The following is a 24,362-nucleotide window of genomic DNA, read 5'->3' on the forward strand; positions in this document are numbered from 1 at the left end:
TGCACGGAACTTCTGGAACAGATTATAGACGTGACGAGCCAATGTGGAGAGTGCGCTTAACCGTTAAGCACACTTGCCCAACAGAAGTTGTGGGACATCATACATAGCATTGTGAATTGCTTAAGATGCATACGTGACCGCTGTTCATTCAGCAGAATAATTCTAGGCAAGCTACTGTGACTTTCGTGGCCCAGAGAACAAGATGCACATGTTTTGACGTGCCAACGTGGCTATTGCTGGTGATAGACGCTCCCAAATCCGAGTTGGTCGCAGTTCGCGCAATTTTCGTTGATATTGTCACAAGGTGAGACTAGTCAGAAGGTAAAGTTTATTTACAGATTGTACACAGAGCACACAGTGTCCGTCAGCCAAGATGGCAGAGCGGTAACAACACGAGCTCTAATTCAATCGTCATCTTTGTCCCCTTTATGGACCATTCCTTGATGCTCATCATGGCTGGTATCATAGAGCCGCCGCCGCTGGAAGCAGCATCTTGGTGATTAAGAAAGCGTGCGATGCTGAGCAGAAAAATACAGCTTAAGGCTGGAGACATGTACAATATCAGTGGACGGCAGAGACGATGAGGATGGCGTGTCCAAGGGAGCGATCTCGTAGGTGACATCGGTCAGTTGGCGCAAGACTTTGTAAGGCCCGTTGTAGCGAGCGAGGAACTTCGACGACAGACCAACGTGACAGGAGGGAGTCCAGAGTCAACGATCCTGGGGAGTAATACCCGTGCCACACGGGCATGGAAAATGACATTCAGTAGCGAAGGCATTCAGTTCCCAAATGACATTTTTTCGGCGGCGCTGCTACATGTCCACGAGAATTACATTTGACTTGATGATGTCGATCACAACACCTTCCTCGTGAGCATTGGGTGAGTAGAAATAAAAATATAAACAAGCGCTCACAAGCTTCATACATATCAGATAATAAATAAATGTATAAATAAACATACTACTCTGTCGTTAGATTTCGTTTGTTGCTTTGTTTCATGACGCTGCAGCCGACTGTGTAGCAACTTAAGCCAAAGCTAGTCAGATCCGCAGTATAAAATGAAAATGGCGCCTGTCGCATTCATTTTACAGCAATTACCAGCTGAAGGTTAGTTTTTAAGCACTTTTTTAGGTGATTAATGTAGATACGCAAAAAGATTCCTTCCAGTTGAATCAAATGTCATTTTATACAAGTAACTTCATAAGCTGTGCCGTCGGGAGTACGCATTTCCCAGTCGAATGAGTTCTGGTGATGGCATGAGGTGACGAATGGCATTTGGGCAAATGCCATTTTGCTCACCCGTGTGGCACCACGTGAATGACATTCAATCTGAAGGCATTAATTAAGAGGTAAATACCATTTTCTCTACCCATGTGGCACGGGTATAAGAGACACCTCTGTGACGGCTGTCGTAGCGATCCTTTTGAGAGAGCTGCGAGGCAAAAAGGCGATCCTGAGCAATCCGGAGGGCCGTTTGAGCCCAATTAGTTGCATCGCCAGCGAACTCAGTATGTGGCGGCAGAATAGTGTCAAAAGGCAACGTGGGGTGACGGCCGAACAAGAGATAGAAGGAGGAAAAGCCAGCGGTGTCATGATGGGACGAGTTGTGGGCAAACGTCGCGTAAGGCAAAGTGGCATCCCAATCACGATAATTTGCGGAGACATATATGAATAGCGTTGTCTGTGTGCGGTTGAGGTGCTCAGTGAGTCCATTTTTTTGCGGGTGGGTAGGCAGTGGTGAGTTTATGACGTGTGGAACACAAGCGAAAAATGTCCACGATCTTGGGGACAAACGATCGATCGTGGTGGGTCAGCAGTTGACGCAGCGCTCCATGGTGGAGAATAACGCCGTGAAGGAGGAAGTCTGCAACATCGGTAGCACAGCTTGTTGGTTTCGCTCGCATGATGGCATACCGTATCTGTAGCCGCCACTACCCACTTATTCCCAGTCATAGACATTGGGGATGGTCCAGTGAGATCGAGGCCGATGCGGTAGAACGGGTCTGTTGGTATGTCGATAGGCTGAAGTGGGCCAGGTGGCGCCAAAGAAGGATGCCTGTGGCACTGGCAGGACTCGCAAAGTGCAATGCATTGGCGCATAGAGTGGAAAAGGCCGGACCAGAAGATGTCTAGTGGTTGGGGCATCATGAAGTTGTTCGAGCACAGTGGAACGGAACGTTGCAGGATCTACCAGAAGAAGCTTTGGGCCTTCGATGCTTGTGCTGCACCGGTAGAGGATTCCGTCGCGGAGCGTGAACGAGCGAAGGAAAGGATCTGAGTGATGAGAAGCCAGACGGTGTATGATGGACCCCAAATCGGCATTACCGAGTTGTTCTCTATGTATGTTCGTGAAATCAAAATTACCGAAGACACAGGCATCGGAATCATGCGCTGACAGGTCAGAGGGATCGACGGGATGGCGAGATAGACGGTTGGCATCCTGGAGCATTGGACCACACCTGTAAGTCACGTCAAAGCAATATTTCTGTAGCTTCAAAGCCCACAGACCAAAGCATCCAAAAAGATCTTTGAGGAAGGACGACCAGCACAGGGCGTGATGATCCGTGATGACCGAAAAGTGGCAGCTGAACAAGTATGGTCCAAAAGGAAGAAAGTTTAAGCGGAAAGACAGGGAGGTTAGCCAGTTCTTAGGCCGGCTGGCTACCCTGTGCTGGGGAAAGGGGTGAGGGGAATGAAAGATGTTAAAAAGGAATGTTGCGAAGAGAAAGAGAAATTACAAAAAAAAATTGCGACAGAGGAAAGGCAACATCGAAGAGTATAAGACACTAAAGTTGTCTCTGAGGCCAGTTGTCCGCAAAAAGCACAGCAAAGCTTTCAAAGCCTTCTGGGCTGAGGATGGGCTCGGCCAATGACCCAGAATCCTTTGTTCCGACAAAGGCCGATCGTCTAGTCTATCCAGAGCTGCAGTGAGTTCTTGTCTTTGCGCGTTGAAATGGGTGCACTCACACAAAAGGTGCACGATGATTTCTTCGCAACTGCAGTAAGTGCATGTAGGAGAGCTGGCTATCCCAATAAGATAAGAGTATGCGTTCCTGAAGGCCACTCCAAGCCACAGGCGGCACAGAAGAGTTTCCTCAGCTCGAGATATCCTTGGGGGAAGACGAAGCTGCAGATCATGGTCCAAGTTATGCAGGCGCGCGTTTGTGAAGTCTGTTGAGTTCCACTGTACCAGTGTGAGGTCACGTGCAAGCGAACGAAGTCTTGTAGCTGCGTCGGTTCTTGAGAACGGGATGGCTGTGTATTGGGTACCATCCTGTGCAGATCTAGCGGCCTCATCTGCGCGGTCGTTGCCATATATACCGCAATGACCTGGTATCCACTGATACACTATGCTGTGCTGTTTTTCTATTGCTTGGTGATGAAGAAGCCTTATTTCAGCTACTAACTGTTCATTAGGTCCATGGCGAAAGGGTGACATAAGACATTGAAGAGATGCCTTTGAGTCCGAGAACCAAATTCCCGAAGGTTCTTTCACCAGAGCTGCACGTATGGCCGCAAGTTCTGCAGCTGTCGACGACGTCAAATGCGATGTCATGAATTTAATTGTGATGTGCCTCGCGGGAATAACCACCGCCCCTGCAGAGCTTACTGAAGACACCGAACCATCCGTGTAAATCTGAAGGCGTCCGTTGTGCTTCTCTTGCAGGAAAAGTAATGTGGCCTGTTTCAGGGCTAGATGCGATGACTTTTTCCCATTTTGAAGCCAAGAATTGTAAGAAGGGCTTTGAGTGGGTGCAGGCACCATAATGATATCGGCGGCTGTGCTGCATGCGTGAAGTGCAATGGAAGCACTGCGCAATGCTGAGCTACAGTTGCGCTGAACGCTGAGTGGGGCCTCGAAGTTCGAAGTGAGGCGAGGTGATGAGATGGAAGCCGAGCGAAATGTCTTATGTGCATTCTCAAAGCGTCTACACGGATGTATGCGTTGACTGGATAATCACGCGCAATGATGACTGCCGCTGCTGTAGACGCGCATCTCAGGAGACCAAGGCATATTCTCAGGGCTTGGGCTTGGATCGACTTAAGGACACGCAGGTTTGTTCTTCGGATCCCGCAAAGCACGGGTAAGCTGTATCGCATATAACCAAGGAACAGAACAGTGTAGAGTTGGAGCATTGCTCGTACCGATGCACCCCACGTTTTTCCGGCAAGAAACCTCAGTACGTAAGTGATCATGGTGAGTTTAGTTTTCATGTGGGCGATGTGAGGGCTCCAGGAGAGATCGCGATCAACTATGACTCCGAGAAATCGGTGGGTCTTCACGTAGTTGATCGTGTGTCCGTTGATCTTAATAACATATGGGTTCATAGCCTTATGCGTGAATGCTATAAGCGAGCATTTCTCCGATGACAGCTCTAGTCCCCGTTCTTCAAGGTACTTTGTCGCTATTGTCGCTTTGTCGGTAATGAAGGCGTGTTACGCCTGACGCCCAGATGCAGATGTCATCTGCATATATTGACAGATGGACAGATTCTGGAAGTGCGTCAACCAGGCCGAGTAGCGCTAGATTGAAAAGTGTGGGGCTAAGAACACCACCTTGAGGCACACCACGACGGTTGCAATGGTGCATTGTTGTGCCATTCTCCGTCTGTACAAAGAAAGTTCTGCCTTTCAGATAGCTGTGCATCCATTGGTAAACCCGACCCCCTAATCCAACATTTTCCATGACATCCAGAATGGCTTCATGTGATACGTTATCGAATGCACCTTTCACGTCCAAGAACAACGCCGCAGATAAACGTTTCAGTCTTTTTTTGATGCTGAACAGATGAGACCAGGTCTATAACGTTATCAATTGCGCACTGCCCACGCCGAAAGCCCGTCATAGCATGAAGGTATACCTCGTGGTACTCCAAGTACCACTCTAGGCGAGTGAAAATCATCCTCTCCATCACTTTCCCGAAACAGCTGGTAAGCGCGATGGGGCGATAAGAGGTCAAATGCAGAGGAGATTTACCTGGTTTAAGCACAGGGACGAGGCGGCTGGATTTCCATGAATGAGGGATAAATCCGCTGCTCCACGAGTCGTTGTACACGGATAGAAGGGCCCGTCGAGCTGCTTCTCCGAGGTCGCAAAGAGCCATGTACGTGATCCCATCCCGACCAGGCGATGAAGATCGTTTGCGTGCCGTCAAAGCCGCTTGTAGTTCCTCTAGAGAGAAACAGGTGTCCATTCTTGAATCTCTGGAAACTGGAGCGTTTTCTAGGTGGCGCGTGGTGCACGCGGACGCATGACCGGCAACTTTCATGCAGAAATCTTCTGCTACTTCAATTTCGGTGCGGCCTTGGTGGAGAGAAAGACACTTGAAGGGGCGATGTTAATGTGGCGATGTTCGTAGGCCACGGACAATCCTCCATGTCTGCGTCAAAGGCTTGTGTGGATCCAAAGATTCGCACAGATGTTTCCAGCGAAAGGATTGAAGTGAAATGATTCGCCGCTGAATTTTTTTCTGTAGACGCCTTGCCTCCCTCAAGTCGTGAATGGACTTAGTGCGCCTATATCTTCTTTCTGCGCGACGACGGATCGCTCTGAGCCGTTCCAATTCCGCTTAATGTTGACAATATTCTGAAGTATGTTGAATATGATAGGTCGCTTCTTGAGTAGCACCTCTAATCATATCCTCGAGGGTGTCAAGAGGAGGCGCTTTATTTTCTTGACACCTCTTTTCCGCCAGTGACCTGATCTTTGTCCAGTCAATGCGAGTCGAAGTGTCGTAGTCTGACGATTTTTCCAGGCCTTTGATCTTCAAATAAGTTGGTATGTGGTCGCTTCCATGTGTTTCATAGTCTGCGAACCACTTGACCTTTTCATTTAGGCTTCGTGACACAAATGTCAAGTCAAGGCAGCTGCTGTATGTCGTTCCCCGTAGAAACGTTGGGCTTCCGTCGTTTACACAAAGCAGCTGCTGCTCCAGAGCAAAGGAGAATACTTGCCTTCCGCGACTGTCTGTCTTCTGACTTCCCCATAGTGGGTGGTGAGCGTTGAAATCTCCGGTGATGATCCATGGTCTAGGTGTGGCTGTTAACAGCGCACGTAGTCTTTCCGGTTCAAAACGGTTTGAAGGTGATATATATGCGCCTACAAGTGTGAAATTGAGGTCTCTACGTTTAACTGTCAAGCAGACATACTGGTTGTCATCGTGAGGTGCTACACAGTGCTCGATATAGGTAAGGTCGCATCTGATATATACAATGACTTTACTCTGTTTGGTGCAGGTAGCGGACTTGAAGGCTTCATACTTGGATAATCGTATTGCATTGTGTAGCTTTGGCTCACAGATAACAATAATTTGAAACTGGTTTTTAAACACAAATTGTTGGATATCAGAAATGCGGGGCTTGAGGCCTCGGGCATTCCACTGAAATATCGAAGCTCCTTTGACCTCTTTACGAAAGGCTTGCAGAGGCGGAGCCATGGTGCTTTTCCAGACTTGATAGCACCGGCTTCAGCGCATCCACTAACTGAAGTGCACTCTTTGCAGCCGGACTGTCAATGCTAGTAAGGAGCATACGAATGGTATTCATAAGGGTCTTTACCATGGCTACGATTTCTTTGTCGCGACTATCAGCGCATTCTCGTTCCGAAGTGATTGTAGACGAGCGATGCGGTGGCTCAAACGGAGGGCTTATCGTTGGCAGCGCTGGCCATGCTTCAGGCGGGCCGGTAATGCTCTTGTCTTGCTTGGAGGATTTGTTGTTGGCGTGTCTAGACGCTTGAGGTGGTATGCCAGCGGTCATTTGGTGAGGTTCAATTCTTGCTTCAGCACTGGGTCTCCTCAGGGGCCTCCGGCGACATGACCGCCGGCTTCGTACTTGGGCAGCGGCCTCCCTGTGAGTTGAGCCATCCCGGACCATTTGCCGCAACACTTGCATTTCTTTTTTCATGATGGGGCAATCTTTTGACGATGCTTTGTGAGGGCCATGACAGTTTCGACATTTTCGAAGTTCTGCCTGGCAAGCGTCTGCGCTATGTGATTCTGAGCATACTGTTTACATATCGGGCTCATTTTCTTCTACTAAAACAATAAATCAAGGGGTTCCTCAAGGATCATTACTGGGTCCGTTGCTTTTTTACTTTACATTAATGACCTTCCCGACATTATACACATGGCTCACTGCGTTTTATATGCTGATGATACTACCATTTCCATTGCTGATAGATGTACTGACGTCACTAATAAATTAAATGCTGTACTTTGTAACATGTCAAAATGGTGCCAGAAAAATTCCTTAACTATTAATCCAAATAAATCTAAGTTTATGGTTTTTAGATCAGCTCAACGCAAGTTAACTTCCTCACCACAGCTCACGGTTGACTCTCATTTCATTAATATCAGCGACAGTGTATCTTTTCTTAGCATTCACCTCGACGCTAACCTTAACTTCGCTCTCCATATTGCTCACATTAGAAAAACGGCAGCATTCGCGCATTGCTCAAAGCTCGCTCATATTTTTCTCATAAAGCACTCCTTTCACTTTACTTCACATGCATTCTCATATCACTTAAGGCATCGCATCATGGGGGAATACTTACCAGTGTCATCTTTCATGCGTACAACATCTACAAAATCGAGCTATTCGCGCTATTTTCAACTGTTCTCGCGACAGTAGCGCCGCTCCTCTTCTTCAATGCAATAAAATCTTAACTGTTAGCTGTCTACTCAGGTTTAATCTAATTATGTTTCTGCATAAACAAATAATAAATCAACTTTCTGCTAATTTCATTGATCCTAAGATGTTAGTTAATATTAACACAACCAGGTTTGCGGCCAATAACAACTTTTTACTTCCTAAGGTTCGTACTAACTACGGTAAATCATCTTCTCTCTTCTGTGCCATCACCATATGGAATAACTTGCCCACTTCGCTAAAATGCAAGGTTTCTTTATTTTCCTTTAAAAACTCATTAAAAGAGTATCTGTTAAATAGTTGATCTATCTTCTTTGTGCTGTTTTATGCTGTATTATTTGTTTTTTGGTTCCATGCCTTTTTGTTTTCATTCTGCTTTATATATTTTTGTTTCTACGATTCTAACAGCTGCTTGTACTTTTATTATTTGTAATGATCACAGAGGGTCCCGTTGCAGTCTTGTACTTTGGGATTCCCGTCTGTATATTTTACTCCCTGTATCATCCTTTTATGACATGATAATAAACTGATTGATTGATTGATAACATCTCTCCGTGCATCGTGTGCATCCCAAGCTGGCAAAAGTGCATAGCAGGGGTGACAAACATAGCTAAACCAGGCATTAAAAAGTCACAGTTTCGTTGCAAGGGCGAAGCAATGAATGCGATAGCAACAACCTGGAATGTAACGCTGAGAACGGCAAGAAGATCGAACTGTGCAGCGTGCTGCCCATGCACAAATGATGCACAAAAACAACATACACAGGATGAGAATGAATTAACGTTTACTGCTTGACACTTATTGCACTGTTTAAACAAAAATGACATACGAAATGTAACTACGGGTACAGATGAGTGCAAATGAACATGTGTTTCAGTTGTTATACTTTGCTGTGTATGAAAAGCACATTCTTTTCGCAAGCAGGGCCTGTGCAGCCAGACCCCTTTCATTAGCGGGGCAAAGTACGTGCGAGAGATAGGCACGCACCGGCGCATCGTGACGAGTTGGGCGCAGGGCAGCTTTTTTTCTTTCTTGAGTTTTCATATATATAGATACCTATAAATATACAGTGAATGACAGTGGTAGCAGGGACAGCAAAAAAAAAAACAGCTGAGACTGTCCATATAATTGCTATCGCAATAAAAGAGCCGACCTACCTCCTTTGCATGAAGTGCAGATGCGATAGCATCACCCCGTGTGCCAGGCCTGCCATCAATTGTTACTAAATCAGAGAGGAACGCACCATGCATCTTATAAAAGCAGGAAGCAACTAAGAACGCAAGGGGGGAGGGAGAGTGTTGCGATTAACTTAAGGTGCGATCACTGGCACTCGTGCTAATTTGGCAGGCACTAAAGACGTCTGTTATACTTTTCTATCTTGTACTCTTAACGCGAACATACTGTTCGTATAGCATTCATTGCTAAGAGCCTAAGTGACACTAACAAATTGTATCTTTTGGACACGACATCGCATAACTCGGATGAACGCTGGCTAAAAGGAAAATGATCACTCCAAATGCTGAAGCGGTTTTTGCACTGCCAGTTATCTAAATGCAAAGAAGAGGTTTTATAGTAGCACAGAAAGTTTACGGGCATGCCTCATTAAGCCTCTAGGTAGACCGCTCGTGAATGCGCCCTTCAAGCGACGCAGCTTTCTTCCCCCTTTAAAAAAAACGAAGCAATGAATGTGATAACGTTATGTTTAATTTTTTTAACGGTCGCCTATTGACCTTGGAAAGTGAGAGGCAGATGTTTAACAAGGCGCAGTTGCTTCACCGTGGGCCTGTAAACTCCAGAGCTGCCAGGGATATTAAAACTGAATTCCGGCTGCTCCGACCAGGAAGCATGCTTTCAATATTGGGATGACATAAAAAAAGAAAGCATTCAAACATTTTAAATACCGACTCTAGCAATCTCGAGTTTGAAATGGCAGGGCGTTCTAAGAGCTTTTACCGTAACAGCGATTACAAACGCAGATGTGCTGGTGGAAGGAATTACGAAATTGAACGCCTGAATGAAGTTCCATGAATAAAGTATATTAAGAAAACTTTTAACTAGTTTCCACCATGCACATGTTCTTTATGAACGCAAAGTATGGCAAATTAGACTGCGCTATCAAGAAATGCACTGATGGCTCACCGCCACAGTTTCACGCACTGATTGGGCTATTATCTCTTCCAGAAGTTCCGTGCAGCACTGTGGAAGCTACAGGCCTTCTCAACCAATCGCCTTCTCAACCAATCAGAAGAGCAAGCACATCCAAGTGTATTCTTCCGCGCCTTGTCGTCTGCTAGCGGCGAGCGCTGCACGAAAGCGGCAAGAGCGTCTCAGCACACCGTGCAACTGCGCAGTGATACGAGCTGTAATTGTGAAAGTGGTTAAATATTCTCCTAAGCACCGTAAAAGCGCGTGTCTTCGAGATACTTTCACGTAGACATTTGAGGAATAGGGTTCAGTGGCTCATGTTTCGGTGGAAAGCGCCGCACTAGCCAATTGAATATAAAAGCACCACGCTTCATCGAATTTCGTATACACATGCCTGTGGTATGCAAAGTGCCGCTCGCGTTCAATACGAAATGATGGCTATATTCCCAGTGCTTTACTTGTCTCTCTCTGCGCGGCCTAACAGTAAGCAAGCCGTACTTGTTCACACATCGCGCCCTAATACACAGCGGATTTCTCACTAGGCGTACAGAATTCACTTCGAGGAACTCAAGCTGACTGAACGATTGTGCGCCAGCCGCGATCTCCTGCCCGTGAAGATATCACCGATCGGCTCATCGCCTGCGAACTTTTGGTGCCGTGAGTCGACTCGATGGACTGTGCCTCGTAGCCCTCGCCGATCGGCGTGTCGTCCGTCATCTCTGGTGCTGAGTAGCTTTCGCCAGATCGGCGCACCTAGTCTTCAATTTCGTCTGACTGTTTCCATCTTTTCTAGCTCTTCTCTACTTTACGGGTTCTCTTCTTACTATCATCCTCTATTTTCTTTCTATCTCTCTCACTCCCCTTCTCCCACCCCATCCCTCTGCCAACCCGTCGAGGTGCGCTCATAAAGAGAAACAGTTACGGGTTGGCACTTTTTCTTCATTTCCTTTTGATAACCACTTAGAGAGAGGAGTGCGAAGTCGCGCAGTCTAATGCTGCATTGTAAGCAGACCTCATGTGTTTGCTACGCTATGAATAACGAACGCGTAGCGTGTGAGGTGCGGCTACCTGTAACGTTAACACGAGGAGCGGTGCATTTGCGATTGTGATTAATCCCGTGTAATCAGGCTGGACGGCTATACAATGAAAGTGACCTGTTCGATACGCTTACCGTATTTACTCGCATAATCCTCGCACCTTTTTTGATGGAAAACGGATGCAAAGTTGGGGGTGTGAAAATTACGCGGGTAAAATTTTCCACGAAAACTTACACAGCTAACAAGAAAACGAAGTGGCCGCAAATCGGTATTCTCACACCAGCAACTAACAGCAAGCTTTGAGAAGTACTAATTAAAATTTACCAAAACAATAAAAGCAGAGGGCAAAATTTAGAAGGCAAGATTTATTTCAGACACAAAATTTGCAATCAAATAGTGGGGAATTATAATACCATACGCAAATCTTGTGGGCGTTGCGGGCGTAGCGGTAGCGTTCGTTGCTCAACAAGAGCCCTCAAAAGATAAGTCTAGGATGTCAGTATTGGGCTGATGGCTATTTAAAAGAATCATCCACAGTTTCCTTCTGAAGAAGTCAAGTTTACCATCAATCCCAGTCTTAAGCACACGGCAGGCCCAACGCGTCTTGGTGGCTTTCAGCTGCCGTCACCAGTAGCGAACACAAAACTCGTCGACTTCGAAGGGCCTACTGGGGGCCCTGTTGCCGTTGTTTAGTGCATGATCAATCACTTTCAACTTGAAAGCAGCCGTGTAGCTTCAGTATCGCCCCATAACGTCACAAGATTACCGACACAACATACAAAACACGTCGCAATGCGCACTTGCCGCTTTGGCTTGGCTTGACTTGGATTGAATTTCTGTGCAATAATAGTACACTTGATGCTCAAGAGATGACACCAGGTGGCTTGCACAATCATCATCAACGGCTGGAACGAGCAGACGACATTATTACGGGCATTTTCGGGGGTGCGATAATTACTTGAGGAAAAAAAAAAGTCATATTTTTGTTACGCGAGTAAATACGCGAGTAAATATCTCACGAGGATTACGCGAGTAAATACGGTAGTTAGGACTGCACTTGTCACTTAAAGTACTTGTTTGAAAATGATGTTCTGAGTGTTAAGATATACGCGTAAAGAGTGTACTGTGATACCAAATAGCGCAGATACATGTGATGCAACGAGATAGCTGGCTTCATTTATATATTATGAGCAGTCACTTGCATGTGGGCAGTGCCATAAAGCTTCAGTGGCAAGGTTTGGTAGAAATGTGGTCGTTAAATAAGGTTTGCGAGTTGCTCTGCACGACCTGTAGGACATAAGTATTTTTAATGCAGCAATTCTTCAAGGAAATGATGTCCATCTGCCGCCTTAGGCCCACATTTTCACCCATGGTGGACTGCTTGCGACCCCAGTACTACAAAAGCTTCTCGGGTAAGCGGCGCGAGTCCACTTTAATAGGAACTTTAGTTCTTGAAATCGGACGAGTTGTTTCTTGCCTGTATACAGACAGCATGACTGAGACGAAGACAGCAGACATAGCAAATAAGCCCCAGTTGACAACTGTTATTTATAACTACAATAAACACATCACACAATGCATCACATAATATAAAAGCTCATTTAAAAATGACATTTTTTGTATTAAGGCTAATTTGCCACCTCTCACAACAATTGGTAATTTTCGTTACAGTGCTATTGAGTGAAACATAGTCTTCACTGTTGTGCATTTCTTGATATATTATAGAATCGTCTGCAAAGAGTTTAACTTTACGATCAATGCGCGTTATGTAATTTACGAAAATGTACGAAACAGCGGGGCCCATTACTGAGCCCTGTGGGATGTCTAAAGTCACCAGCACAGGAGAAGATGAGATGTTTTTGATAATGACAAATTGGGATCGATGAAATAAAAAGCTCTGTATTTATGAAGTGATGAGACCATCAGCAATCACAGCAGTAATTTTGGTAATTAGTTTGGTATGACACACACAGTCAAATGCTTTACTGAATTTTAATAGAAGTGCGTCTGTTTGATTATGGTCGTTAATACTGAATGCGAGATGATGAACCACCTCTGTAAGCTAAGTGACTGTCGATAAGCTTTTTGTAAACTATGTGGAACATCAACTAGAATGTTTTCTTCGAAATATGTGGTTAAGTTCTTGAGTACAATGTGCTCCAAAGTTTTACATGATGTGCTGGTAAGGAAAATTGGTCGGTGGTTGGATGGTACATTAGTGTCTTCTGACTTATGGATCAGTACAATTTTTGCGATCTTCCAATATGCAGGTAAGTCGGACGTCGAAGGTGGCTTATTTTCTTCAAATCACTTTCTGCGAGTCAAAAATGACTTGCAGAAAATAACTCGCTTCCGACGTCAGCCCTACCTGCAGATTGCAAAATCACAAAATTGTACCGATCCATAATTAATTGTAAGTTTACTGTGAAGTCACTCATGCCCTACTTCTTCATAAAAGAATCACAAGTAAGATAAAGTATGTGTGCGATTTGGGACTTGTTGTATTGACTGTGAGCCAACGAAAATTGTACTTTTTGCATTGCTTCCATGCTTCATTGCTTCACATGTTACATTCTGTAACATGTGAAGTAACTGAATTATTCACGTCTCAGTGTTTCTTCGTTCACGGCAACTTTTCGAGTGAACATGCACAAAGAAGTAGTGTTCACATATGTGGACAATGTGCCTGAATGGGCTACATCACTCGGCAGTAAAACAAGAATGTTCTTTCATTAACAAAATATAAACTTGTCAACAATCAAGCATTCAGAGCTGGGTTTGATTCCCAGAACACTGACCGTCAGACAAAGCACAATTCAAGGTTTACTAATTGCATGTGAGCCATTTGCTGTACATCCCTAGTGTGAAACGTCATAAAAAAATAGGACAAAGTAGAACACAGATGCAGCTCGAACTAACAAGTAAGTCTTCATTATCCTTCGATCTTGATGAACCCAATGTTTAATTCTGTGAATCTTGACCCCCCCCCTCCCAATATCGCTTGATTTTTTTTTTTTTTTTGATGTTTCTCTTCTACTCGCTCTTCTCTTACACAGATGTATTTTAGTGAAGCTGTGTTACTCATGTACTGATCTCGTGCTTTCTTTGTTTTGATGTTTCTCTTCTACTCGCTCTCCTCTTACACAGATGTATTCAAGTGAAGCTGTGTCACTCATGTACTGATCTTGTGTTTGTGCCCCTCCCGCTTGGGCCTTTTTGGCCTGCAGTATTCCACAAATAAATAAATAAATAAATAAATAAAATAATTATCGCTTAACCAGCAATAAACAGGAAAAAAAAAACATGCAACATCACTGAAATGCCACTGCTTATTTAAACTGTGCCAGTGCTACGCCTGTGTGTCGCACATTATTCTCCCACTTTTGCTCGCTGTTTCACACTCAAGATTCACTCATACCCTGTGGTAGTGGCACTGCGCACAGTTCTACTTAGTTGTGGTGAAGTGTGCAGAGCAGACATCAGGCGGTGTATCAATGTACGCTTCAAGAAATGCCACACTTCATTAAAGGCTCCCCACCCCCCTCATTTACTTAGCCACTGTCAAACCTGTGCTTGCATACATGCAGTTTTAAAGACGATAGTCTTTCTTGGGGACCTTCGACACAAAAATTTTGGTCTGCCTGTCTGTACATTTGTCTGTTTGTCAACTTTTAACGGCACCGGGTACTTGAAACGGCTAACTCCATCCGCAGCGCCCACCAATGTTGCTCAAGATTTAGCGCTCATAGTTGTGCAATTGTCAATTAAAGAGCAATGATTGCGCATGTCTGGGGCACCATAACAAGACTTATATAATCTGCATGTGCGTCTTTTACTAGAAAAGGCATATATAAGTAATTTTAAGGAATATAGCGCTCATCACGCTGCGCGGACCATACAACGAAAAGGCGAATGTTTCCAACGCGTTGCTAAGACGAGACAAGGGTGGCACCTACTTGTCGTCTTGCGTTCTACACCTTATCACCTCTGAGAAGGGCGTGCACACCCATCTTAGAGCCACGCGCTTCGTTTTTCAAGAAAGCTGCCAGATTGTGCTCATGTCTCACGTGTGACGTGACTTGATGTGCTCGTTCGCCTCTGCTGCACGCTTGAGGCACTATAATGCAGCGTCTCCAAAATACCATTCACCGATTTTCTAGCGCAGAACATCAATTAACGTTTTGTTCACTCTCTCCACACACAAGACTATCGTCTTTTGACGAAATTTGCAGATAAACATGCAGATACGGGGCCAATTTTTTCAATGGTACCACTGTTTTGATACACAGAGGGCACGGGATGCTTTATTGCATCCCGTGCCCTCTGTGAGGCTTCTTTATACATCACATGTAAGCTGAGGTTTCTTTATACATCACATGTAAAGCTTAACAAAAGCACATTCTGTCCTTTAATATAATGAGATGTTGTCGGAAGACTGAATGCACATATTTCGGGCCCCCCAAGTGTACCCGTACTTACATGTTTGCACCTTCGGGCTTTTTGTTTATTTTGTGCCGACATTGTAAAATAATTAGTTCAGTTATTCTTCCAGCTCAGAAAAACATGAGTACTCAACTAAACATTACTCCAGTCACATCATCTGCATCATCTATAAAGTTTTCATCTTTAAAAGTCCTTATTAAACATGAAAGAAAATGAGCCCTTAAATTCACAATTCTTTCCTCATTCATAGTGAGGGTTTCATACTGGAAGACTTGGTGCCGTCAGGTAGTATGCAAGGGATAATCGGTCAGCTGCGACCTTGTAATAGGATCACGTGCTGCTGACACCAAACAGACAGAAAAAAGTGTTCCCCACCCGTCCTTATGGCAACAGGCGGCCCTGACCAATGCTCCCACATTTAATGCACATACTATATACCCCCTAAAGAAGTGCACGGGGGATGACCCCCACCGTAGCTTAGTGGCATAGCATCGAATGCATTATTCGAAAATCGCAGGTTCGGTCCCTGCCGGTGGCAAGTTATCTTTTTGTCCACTGTTTTTTCCTCACATTTAACATTGCAATTACTTTTATTCACATCCCCTATGCCTTCCTTGGCATCATTGCTTAATAGTGCTCATTAATATTGCCACCTGATATGCTTGGGTGAGATCCAGGTGTGGAAGAAGACAAAGACGATCTGTCTGAGCTGCTGCTTGGCTAGTCGACTCAACGAACCCAATAAACCAAGTTTGTCTTAAGAAACGTGACAAGACTGGTGGAGGTGCTGGGTATCGATCGCAGTAGGTGCTGGGTATCGATCCCAGGCAGAACTGATAAAGTTTGTTCAAACTATAAGTACGGAGGGTATAGGTATCTCATTCCATTGCTGCTGATGCTGGTCACGCTGTCGTACGCTTGCCGCCATACCCACTGTGAGCTCAACCCGATTGAGCTCGTGTGGAGTGATCTTAAAGGTTATGTTGCAAAAGCCAATACACTCTTCAAGATGAAAGGCCTCGAGGCTCTTGCTTGGAAAGGCATAGAGCAAGTCACTGCACAGAAATGGAAATATCACATGAGCCACGTAATAGAAGTGGAGGATGACATGATGAAGATTGATTGAAGCTGTGATGAAACCGTCCTCGTTGCCACAGTGAGTAATAATGAGGCGACCTCCCTTACCATTGGGGTTTGGCGGGCCTGTCGTCAGGTTGCCTTTCTTGGCATGTTCAGCGGACTTAATGGTCTCACTGACCAACCCATGGCTCACAGTGTGCCCTGCGTTCACCCGAGTTTCATCACTGTAGAAGTGTAAAAGATAGATTGCCCTGGCGTCAAACTTCCTTAATTTGGTGCAAGTACTTGCGTCGCCACTGGATGATGTGAGTGGCCTCGATCAGGAGCAAAATAGGGTAACGCTTCTGTGGCCAACTGCGGGCGCAGGTTAGCCAGATGAGGACAGAGGACTTTCGAGGACGAGAGACTTTTATATACACGAAGACGGACAAGGGAATACACACAACGTAAACTGACAAATATATACACGCGCTCACGGTCCTACGCGGAAGGGAGTTAATGTTCTTGTTCGTCCACTCACGTTCTACTCTTGGGGCGTGAACGTTGCGCTTGACCTTGAGCTCTCTGGTAGTCAGGAGGCGGTGTGCCTTGTGCTTGCGGAGCTCATACCGCGGCAGGGCCCGGCCTAGAAGATAACCGCCAGGGGCGTCCCAGTACGGTGGGCAACGCCTGGGCTTGCCTGTACACCACCAAGAACAGCGTACCGCCGACTGCCGCGAACAGACCAGGGACAGCGTCTCGCTCCGAGACCAGAAAGGCAGCTGGCCGTGACGAACATTGCTTCAGACCAACGCGGGGGTGAGGTGGGGCGATGCCCAGTCCAGGACGCACCCGAGGACTTCAACACTGAGACGAGGCCCGGACACGAAGAGTCAGAACGAGCAGCCGGGGCGTGGCCCGAACTTGTCCTTGCGCTCTGCTCTCTGGGGTTAGCCGAGCTGTCCCCGTGGCTCGGGAGCTTTTCACGAGGTACGCGCACGAGCACGCGCATAGGCGAGCTCATAGTTTCCCCGCTATCACCATCATGATGATTCCCGTGCACCCTGAAATACTAAATCGGCCCCGCACACCGATTTTCTATGTCAAAGCATTACGCACACTGCCCAGGGCAGCGTTTCTTTACCACAGCTTCTTAAACCAGAAGCCTACTTTGAGCAGCATCCTGTGAATAGTTGTCCCAGAAACGGACGGCCGTGAGTCATCTTGTTTGAAGTATGAGGCGAGCTTGCGCACCGTCGGAATTTCCCGCCATTTATATAAACCGTGCATGACTCTGCGCAACACACCAAGGTCGAACTCGTCCAGCAGCTGTTCTCGATCGCGGCCCCTGCCATAGCTAGACAGGGTCTTGGGTGAAAGTACTTTGCCGTGCTCCGCTACTCACTTCTACAATGCACGCTCGCTGATGTTGGCGCATGCAGCCGTTCTCTTAATGAGAGAGCTCATGCCTGTATTTCTGCCGCCCTCTTTATGCAGTGTTCCGAACAAATTTGGAGCCATCTGCTTCGCTCCCTCATCGTAAAAGCTGATCCGGGAACGATATTTCAGAGGTGAACCAGGCGCCGCCATTTTGACAGGAGTGACCAAATCTGCCATTGCGGCCTAATCACAACCCAAGACTGTGTCCTCCGCGGCGCTGTGAACACTCGAGCTGTGCGGACTACTTACTCATAAAAGTTTAGACCGGGTTGTACCATTCCTTCGCACTTCATAAGTAAAAACAGAACACATACGAGCCACAACAGCATTACTTCTTTCGTCATTTGCATGTTATAACAACGTACAAGCGAGAACTCTTTCTTCAGTATCATGGAGCCACAAAAATTGATTTATACAGAAAATGCAATAAAATCGTCATACAAATCGCAACTACAACACACAGAGAAGCTTTCAAGTAAAAATCCTCCGACGAGACCACTTGCAAAAGTCATGAGGACAAACAACGGGCTACGTATATGGGGCACTACATCTCGCTTCGCAACAATCTGCGCTCGAGGGTCGTGTAGCCTTGGCTCTGCTGCACGGAACTTCTGGAACAGATTATAGACGTGACGAGCCAATGTGGAGAGTGCGCTTAACCGTTAAGCACACTTGCCCAACAGAAGTTGTGGGACATCATACATAGCATTGTGAATTGCTTAAGATGCATACGTGACCGCTGTTCATTCAGCAGAATAATTCTAGGCAAGCTACTGTGACTTTCGTGGCCCAGAGAACAAGATGCACATGTTTTGACGTGCCAACGTGGCTATTGCTGGTGATAGACGCTCCCAAATCCGAGTTGGTCGCAGTTCGCGCAATTTTCGTTGATATTGTCACAAGGTGAGACTAGTCAGAAGGTAAAGTTTATTTACAGATTGTACACAGAGCACACAGTGTCCGTCAGCCAAGATGGCAGAGCGGTAACAACACGAGCTCTAATTCAATCGTCATCTTTGTCCCCTTTATGGACCATTCCTTGATGCTCATCATGGCTGGTATCATAGAGCCGCCGCCGCTGGAAGCAGCATCTTGGTGATTAAGAAAGCGTGCGATGCTGAGCAGAAAAATACAGCTTAAGGCTGGAGACATGTACAATATCAGTGGACGGCAGAGACGATGAGGATGGCGTGTCCAAGGGAGCGATCTCGTAGGTGACATCGGTCAGTTGGCGCAAGACTTTGTAAGGCCCGTTGTAGCGAGCGAGGAACTTCGACGACAGACCAACGTGACAGGAGGGAGTCCAGAGTCAACGATCCTGGGGAGTAATACCCGTGCCACACGGGCATGGAAAATGACATTCAGTAGCGAAGGCATTCAGTTCCCAAATGACATTTTTTCGGCGGCGCTGCTACATGTCCACGAGAATTACATTTGACTTGATGATGTCGATCACAACACCTTCCTCGTGAGCATTGGGTGAGTAGAAATAAAAATATAAACAAGCGCTCACAAGCTTCATACATATCAGATAATAAATAAATGTATAAATAAACATACTACTCTGTCGTTAGATTTCGTTTGTTGCTTTGTTTCATGACGCTGCAGCCGACTGTGTAGCAACTTAAGCCAAAGCTAGTCAGATCCGCAGTATAAAATGAAAATGGCGCCTGTCGCATTCATTTTACAGCAATTACCAGCTGAAGGTTAGTTTTTAAGCACTTTTTTAGGTGATTAATGTAGATACGCAAAAAGATTCCTTCCAGTTGAATCAAATGTCATTTTATACAAGTAACTTCATAAGCTGTGCCGTCGGGAGTACGCATTTCCCAGTCGAATGAGTTCTGGTGATGGCATGAGGTGACGAATGGCATTTGGGCAAATGCCATTTTGCTCACCCGTGTGGCACCACGTGAATGACATTCAATCTGAAGGCATTAATTAAGAGGTAAATACCATTTTCTCTACCCATGTGGCACGGGTATAAGAGACACCTCTGTGACGGCTGTCGTAGCGATCCTTTTGAGAGAGCTGCGAGGCAAAAAGGCGATCCTGAGCAATCCGGAGGGCCGTTTGAGCCCAATTAGTTGCATCGCCAGCGAACTCAGTATGTGGCGGCAGAATAGTGTCAAAAGGCAACGTGGGGTGACGGCCGAACAAGAGATAGAAGGAGGAAAAGCCAGCGGTGTCATGATGGGACGAGTTGTGGGCAAACGTCGCGTAAGGCAAAGTGGCATCCCAATCACGATAATTTGCGGAGACATATATGAATAGCGTTGTCTGTGTGCGGTTGAGGTGCTCAGTGAGTCCATTTTTTTGCGGGTGGGTAGGCAGTGGTGAGTTTATGACGTGTGGAACACAAGCGAAAAATGTCCACGATCTTGGGGACAAACGATCGATCGTGGTGGGTCAGCAGTTGACGCAGCGCTCCATGGTGGAGAATAACGCCGTGAAGGAGGAAGTCTGCAACATCGGTAGCACAGCTTGTTGGTTTCGCTCGCATGATGGCATACCGTATCTGTAGCCGCCACTACCCACTTATTCCCAGTCATAGACATTGGGGATGGTCCAGTGAGATCGAGGCCGATGCGGTAGAACGGGTCTGTTGGTATGTCGATAGGCTGAAGTGGGCCAGGTGGCGCCAAAGAAGGATGCCTGTGGCACTGGCAGGACTCGCAAAGTGCAATGCATTGGCGCATAGAGTGGAAAAGGCCGGACCAGAAGATGTCTAGTGGTTGGGGCATCATGAAGTTGTTCGAGCACAGTGGAACGGAACGTTGCAGGATCTACCAGAAGAAGCTTTGGGCCTTCGATGCTTGTGCTGCACCGGTAGAGGATTCCGTCGCGGAGCGTGAACGAGCGAAGGAAAGGATCTGAGTGATGAGAAGCCAGACGGTGTATGATGGACCCCAAATCGGCATTACCGAGTTGTTCTCTATGTATGTTCGTGAAATCAAAATTACCGAAGACACAGGCATCGGAATCATGCGCTGACAGGTCAGAGGGATCGACGGGATGGCGAGATAGACGGTTGGCATCCTGGAGCATTGGACCACACCTGTAAGTCACGTCAAAGCAATATTTCTGTAGCTTCAAAGCCCACAGACCAAAGCATCCAAAAAGATCTTTGAGGAAGGACGACCAGCACAGGGCGTGATGATCCGTGATGACCGAAAAGTGGCAGCTGAACAAGTATGGTCCAAAAGGAAGAAAGTTTAAGCGGAAAGACAGGGAGGTTAGCCAGTTCTTAGGCCGGCTGGCTACCCTGTGCTGGGGAAAGGGGTGAGGGGAATGAAAGATGTTAAAAAGGAATGTTGCGAAGAGAAAGAGAAATTACAAAAAAAAATTGCGACAGAGGAAAGGCAACATCGAAGAGTATAAGACACTAAAGTTGTCTCTGAGGCCAGTTGTCCGCAAAAAGCACAGCAAAGCTTTCAAAGCCTTCTGGGCTGAGGATGGGCTCGGCCAATGACCCAGAATCCTTTGTTCCGACAAAGGCCGATCGTCTAGTCTATCCAGAGCTGCAGTGAGTTCTTGTCTTTGCGCGTTGAAATGGGTGCACTCACACAAAAGGTGCACGATGATTTCTTCGCAACTGCAGTAAGTGCATGTAGGAGAGCTGGCTATCCCAATAAGATAAGAGTATGCGTTCCTGAAGGCCACTCCAAGCCACAGGCGGCACAGAAGAGTTTCCTCAGCTCGAGATATCCTTGGGGGAAGACGAAGCTGCAGATCATGGTCCAAGTTATGCAGGCGCGCGTTTGTGAAGTCTGTTGAGTTCCACTGTACCAGTGTGAGGTCACGTGCAAGCGAACGAAGTCTTGTAGCTGCGTCGGTTCTTGAGAACGGGATGGCTGTGTATTGGGTACCATCCTGTGCAGATCTAGCGGCCTCATCTGCGCGGTCGTTGCCATATATACCGCAATGACCTGGTATCCACTGATACACTATGCTGTGCTGTTTTTCTATTGCTTGGTGATGAAGAAGCCTTATTTCAGCTACTAACTGTTCATTAGGTCCATGGCGAAAGGGTGACATAAGACATTGAAGAGATGCCTTTGAGTCCGAGAACCAAATTCCCGAAGGTTCTTTCACCAGAGCTGCACGTATGGCCGCAAGTTCTGCAGCTGTCGACGACGTCAAATGCGATGTCATGAATTTAATTGTGATGTGCCTCGCGGGAATAACCACCGCCCCTGCAGAGCTTACTGAAGACACCGAACCATCCGTGTAAATCTGAAGGCGTCCGTTGTGCTTCTCTTGCAGGAAAAGTAATGTGGCCTGTTTCAGGGCTAGATGCGATGACTTTTTCCCATTTTGAAGCCAAGAATTGTAAGAAGGGCTTTGAGTGGGTGCAGGCACCATAATGATATCGGCGGCTGTGCTGCATGCGTGAAGTGCAATGGAAGCACTGCGCAATGCTGAGCTACAGTTGCGCTGAACGCTGAGTGGGGCCTCGAAGTTCGAAGTGAGGCGAGGTGATGAGATGGAAGCCGAGCGAAATGTCTTATGTGCATTCTCAAAGCGTCTACACGGATGTATGCGTTGACTGGATAATCACGCGCAATGATGACTGCCGCTGCTGTAGACGCGCATCTCAGGAGACCAAGGCATATTCTCAGGGCTTGGGCTTGGATCGACTTAAGGACACGCAGGTTTGTTCTTCGGATCCCGCAAAGCACGGGTAAGCTGTATCGCATATAACCAAGGAACAGAACAGTGTAGAGTTGGAGCATTGCTCGTACCGATGCACCCCACGTTTTTCCGGCAAGAAACCTCAGTACGTAAGTGATCATGGTGAGTTTAGTTTTCATGTGGGCGATGTGAGGGCTCCAGGAGAGATCGCGATCAACTATGACTCCGAGAAATCGGTGGGTCTTCACGTAGTTGATCGTGTGTCCGTTGATCTTAATAACATATGGGTTCATAGCCTTATGCGTGAATGCTATAAGCGAGCATTTCTCCGATGACAGCTCTAGTCCCCGTTCTTCAAGGTACTTTGTCGCTATTGTCGCTTTGTCGGTAATGAAGGCGTGTTACGCCTGACGCCCAGATGCAGATGTCATCTGCATATATTGACAGATGGACAGATTCTGGAAGTGCGTCAACCAGGCCGAGTAGCGCTAGATTGAAAAGTGTGGGGCTAAGAACACCACCTTGAGGCACACCACGACGGTTGCAATGGTGCATTGTTGTGCCATTCTCCGTCTGTACAAAGAAAGTTCTGCCTTTCAGATAGCTGTGCATCCATTGGTAAACCCGACCCCCTAATCCAACATTTTCCATGACATCCAGAATGGCTTCATGTGATACGTTATCGAATGCACCTTTCACGTCCAAGAACAACGCCGCAGATAAACGTTTCAGTCTTTTTTTGATGCTGAACAGATGAGACCAGGTCTATAACGTTATCAATTGCGCACTGCCCACGCCGAAAGCCCGTCATAGCATGAAGGTATACCTCGTGGTACTCCAAGTACCACTCTAGGCGAGTGAAAATCATCCTCTCCATCACTTTCCCGAAACAGCTGGTAAGCGCGATGGGGCGATAAGAGGTCAAATGCAGAGGAGATTTACCTGGTTTAAGCACAGGGACGAGGCGGCTGGATTTCCATGAATGAGGGATAAATCCGCTGCTCCACGAGTCGTTGTACACGGATAGAAGGGCCCGTCGAGCTGCTTCTCCGAGGTCGCAAAGAGCCATGTACGTGATCCCATCCCGACCAGGCGATGAAGATCGTTTGCGTGCCGTCAAAGCCGCTTGTAGTTCCTCTAGAGAGAAACAGGTGTCCATTCTTGAATCTCTGGAAACTGGAGCGTTTTCTAGGTGGCGCGTGGTGCACGCGGACGCATGACCGGCAACTTTCATGCAGAAATCTTCTGCTACTTCAATTTCGGTGCGGCCTTGGTGGAGAGAAAGACACTTGAAGGGGCGATGTTAATGTGGCGATGTTCGTAGGCCACGGACAATCCTCCATGTCTGCGTCAAAGGCTTGTGTGGATCCAAAGATTCGCACAGATGTTTCCAGCGAAAGGATTGAAGTGAAATGATTCGCCGCTGAATTTTTTTCTGTAGACGCCTTGCCTCCCTCAAGTCGTGAATGGACTTAGTGCGCCTATATCTTCTTTCTGCGCGACGACGGATCGCTCTGAGCCGTTCCAATTCCGCTTAATGTTGACAATATTCTGAAGTATGTTGAATATGATAGGTCGCTTCTTGAGTAGCACCTCTAATCATATCCTCGAGGGTGTCAAGAGGAGGCGCTTTATTTTCTTGACACCTCTTTTCCGCCAGTGACCTGATCTTTGTCCAGTCAATGCGAGTCGAAGTGTCGTAGTCTGACGATTTTTCCAGGCCTTTGATCTTCAAATAAGTTGGTATGTGGTCGCTTCCATGTGTTTCATAGTCTGCGAACCACTTGACCTTTTCATTTAGGCTTCGTGACACAAATGTCAAGTCAAGGCAGCTGCTGTATGTCGTTCCCCGTAGAAACGTTGGGCTTCCGTCGTTTACACAAAGCAGCTGCTGCTCCAGAGCAAAGGAGAATACTTGCCTTCCGCGACTGTCTGTCTTCTGACTTCCCCATA

The 24,362-nt window shown here is 46.7% G+C and overlaps 1 protein-coding gene across 4 annotated transcripts in view; it reads right to left on the reverse strand.

The window, feature by feature from the left end:
• Nucleotides 1-24,362, reverse strand: part of LOC119178215 (RNA-binding motif, single-stranded-interacting protein 1) — a 300,933-nt gene that overhangs the window by 39,231 nt on the left and 237,340 nt on the right. Inside the window, exon 9 of one of the 4 annotated variants that reach the window (XM_075877742.1) lies at nucleotides 19,069-19,092. The exons of the other annotated variants lie outside the window; for them this stretch is intronic. Within the exon in view, the coding sequence (XP_075733857.1) occupies nucleotides 19,084-19,092 (9 nt within the window). The 3' untranslated portion in view covers nucleotides 19,069-19,083. Of the gene's footprint in view, nucleotides 1-19,068; nucleotides 19,093-24,362 lie in introns of those variants that run through there. 4 annotated transcript variants of the gene reach the window in all.

The sequence above is a fragment of the Rhipicephalus microplus genome, chromosome 1 (genome assembly GCF_043290135.1).
Source record: "Rhipicephalus microplus isolate Deutch F79 chromosome 1, USDA_Rmic, whole genome shotgun sequence".
Lineage (NCBI taxonomy): Eukaryota > Metazoa > Arthropoda > Arachnida > Ixodida > Ixodidae > Rhipicephalus > Rhipicephalus microplus.